The following is a 3,219-nucleotide window of genomic DNA, read 5'->3' as shown; positions in this document are numbered from 1 at the left end:
GATTTGTTTGTTTTATTGTATATTTCATTTTGTCTTAATTTTTGCCTCAGTCAGGCTGCTTAATTGAGACTGGTGGGATTTTGCTGAACAAATGTTTCAGGCAGACACTTATTCATTCATCCAACAAACTAATGCAGTGTGTTCCAGGCACTGCAGATTCTGGGATGATTAAGTGGTTAGTGTTGAGTTGTCAGATGTTGTCCACACAAGAAACATGGGTGTGTATCCTAGACCAAGGGAACCCAGCACTCACATTTTCCATGGGGACAGTTTCAGAGCCTGAGACCAGCACTCTGGACCAAGCCACTGACCCCTCAACAATTGGAGTGCATCCAGGAGCTATGCGGCCATAGATTACAGAGGTAAGCACCCAGGGACAGATGACTCCACAGAGAGCCATCTTTCACCAGTTCCACTAAATTATGGTCAGGGAGGAGTAAAGTGTCTAAGGACTAGGGGTCTATTGGGGTAAGGAAGTAGCAAGAGAGGGACTGGTGTCATAAATTGAAAGAAGGGAAGGTCTAGACTGTTGTAGGGTATTGCAGGCAGGACCCTATAGAGTAGCCTTAGCTATAGTAGTCTTCAATTCAGCTCTGGCCTTATTAATCCTGATTTCTGGTACTGATGACTCCCTGGATACTCCTCCTGCAGGATGCCGGTGCAGTATATCCTTGGGGAGTGGGACTTTCAGGGGCTCAGTCTGAAGATGGTACCCCCAGTGTTCATTCCTCGGCCAGAGACAGAAGTGAGTACCTCACTAGGAGAGGGTGGAGATGAGAAAAAGGTTCAAGGCATCTGTCTTGCCCCAGACTTCCTCCAGGGGGCACTGGGGCCCCATGGCTGCCATTCACAGCACCTTTCACAGATAGGTCTTTCCTGCCGGCTAGGTTGGCGGAGGACCCTTCTTGCCCCCTCCCGTTGACAGTCTTTATATTCCAAGCCTCTGCCCCAGCCTCAGTGACCAGAAGTGACACAGAATGCTCCAAGTACTGCTGTCCCACTGCTCAGCTTATTATGTTCATTAGGAGCTATCCTATGGGCCCATGGCAGACTCAACCCATGGGAAATAAGTGGCCTTCAGCAACTCAGAGGGCATGGGGAAATAGGGAGGGCTCTACTGGAGACCTGGTATGAGCAATGTGACCTTACAGGTGGTTCTGCCCACTCTGGGCTCAGATGAGGGACTGTCGGGCCATGTTCTCTGTGACTCAGTGCTCTGCTCAAGTCCATTGTCTGGTCAGGTGATTGCTTGTGTCAGTCCCTCCGATGACTAGAACTGGTGGTTGTGTGGCCCATGCATGTTGCCCCTCAGGGACACACCCTGATTTTTGAGAGATGTTTTTCTGTTTTTCTTGAATTTCTCCACTTTGTTGATGGCAGTGCTGAAAGCTAGAGGGTGGACTCTGGGGTGAAGTGGGGTTGCATTAGGGGATGCTGAGAGAAATCAAAGGGTACTAGACTCTGAAAAAGATTGACCTCTGGAAAGATATCCTGGCACATAAACATTCTTGGGAAAATCTCTCCCTTTCCATCTTTACTAGCTGGGGCCTTTAAGCCTCCTGCCTTTCACCCTTTTAATCTCCATCCCTTTGTCATGAACCCGCTGATCTGTCTGGAGAGATGGCTCAGTGGTTAAGAGCACTGGCTGCCCTTCCAGAGGACCCAAGTTCAATTCTCAGAACCCACACAGTGGTTTATGACCGTTTCTAACTACAGTCCCATGGGATCTGACACCTTCTTTTGACCTTTCTGAGCACTGCATGCACACGGTACATGCATACACATACAGGCAAAATACAATTTATACATTAAAAAAAACAAAACCAGGCTGGAGACATACATGCAGACAAAATACCCAAACACATAAAACTAAATTAAAAATAAAAATAGGGCTACATGCAGACAAAATACCCAAACACATGAAACTAAATTAAAAATAAAAATAGGGCTGGCAAGATGGCTCAGTGGGTAATAGCACTGGCTGCTCTTCCAGAGGTCCTAAGTTCAATTCCCAGCAACCACATGGTGGCTCACAACCATCTGTAATGGGATCTGATGCCCTCTTCTGGTGTGTCTGAAGAGAACAACAGTGTATTCACATAAAATGAATAAATAAATCTTAAAGAAAAAAAAACAAAAACAAAAAACCAAATCCATTGATCATCTGTTGATCTGTGGCAGGACTGTGAGAAGTCACAGGGCTGTTAAGGAAGGGGACCGACAGGCAACACCTGAACTTCCTGACTCTGTCCTATTTAGAACTGGCATGACCTGGGCCAGGGTACAGGTACTGCAAGCATGATGTGGCCTGTCATCTTCAGGCTTTGGGGGGATTGCCTGGTAGCTTCTTGCAAATATGTGACTGCTGGCCAGGAGGCCGCTTGGAGACTGTCGAGGTTCAGAACTTAGAGGGCCAGCGATCATGGTGGCCTTTGCATCCCCTTGGAGCCGCTCTGGTATCTGCTGTGTGTTTGTGGATTCTGAGTGTGGGGTGGGGTATGGGCTTTCAGCTCCTGTGTGACCCACCCACCAGAGGTGGGTCTGGGCCGGGAAGGCAGCTTCGCCGTTGGAGGGGGCGGGGAGCGAGGATGCTGTGGTTGGCCCGGAGGCCAGGTCTGCCTTACTGTACAGACATTTCTGAGAACTCATCAGGTTTGCCCCCATGGGAAGCCACATCAGATGGGGGTGCTTTACTAAGAAATGAAGAGGACGTGGCCTGTGGTAGAGAGTGGAGAGAAGGGGCACGGGGGAGGGGGGGTCATGGAGTCTGGAGTCTCTGTCCATCAAAGGGCGGCTTTTGATGGTGGGTGTGAAAGTCTGAAGTGCAGAATTGCAAGTGGCTTGCGGCCTGATGAGTTTGGTTTTCCCTAGGGGGGTGAGAAGGTGGTGAGGCCTCCAGTGTGGCAATATATACAGTGGGAAACCTGAGGTCAGGGTGTGAGCCATTCCATCTCCACCTGGTGCTGTGTGACTATGTGGGCTGGGAGAGGCTCAGTGCTGTAATTGTTTTGGGGAGGCCTGACTAGGGCCAGCCCAGCAGGGATAGGATCCTAGCAGCCTAACAGAGGGTGCGCATGGCCCTTGTATCCTGCTGAGACCTTAGAGCCACCTCTGTAGGAAGTGTGCAGTCCCATTTGGAGCAGTGGCCCCAGGCAAAACCACCAACTGCCCATTTCCTGTCTCTGTCCTATATATCTCTTCTGTCATACCATGTTTTGA

General features: G+C 49.5%; 1 protein-coding gene across 3 annotated transcripts in view; it reads left to right on the top strand.

Moving 5' to 3' along the window:
• Positions 1 to 3,219, top strand: part of Hemk1 (HemK methyltransferase family member 1) — a 12,298-nt gene that overhangs the window by 1,763 nt on the left and 7,316 nt on the right. For all 3 annotated transcript variants that reach the window (XM_031345123.1, XM_031345120.1, XM_031345122.1), the window contains exons 3-4: positions 271 to 362; positions 652 to 745. In XM_031345123.1, the coding sequence (XP_031200983.1) occupies positions 271 to 362; positions 652 to 745 (186 nt within the window). The remainder of the gene's footprint in view (positions 1 to 270; positions 363 to 651; positions 746 to 3,219) is intronic.

Source organism: Mastomys coucha, unplaced genomic scaffold (genome assembly GCF_008632895.1).
Source record: "Mastomys coucha isolate ucsf_1 unplaced genomic scaffold, UCSF_Mcou_1 pScaffold23, whole genome shotgun sequence".
In the NCBI taxonomy this organism is placed as follows: domain Eukaryota; kingdom Metazoa; phylum Chordata; class Mammalia; order Rodentia; family Muridae; genus Mastomys; species Mastomys coucha.
This window is presented reverse-complemented; position numbering and strand designations above follow the sequence as displayed.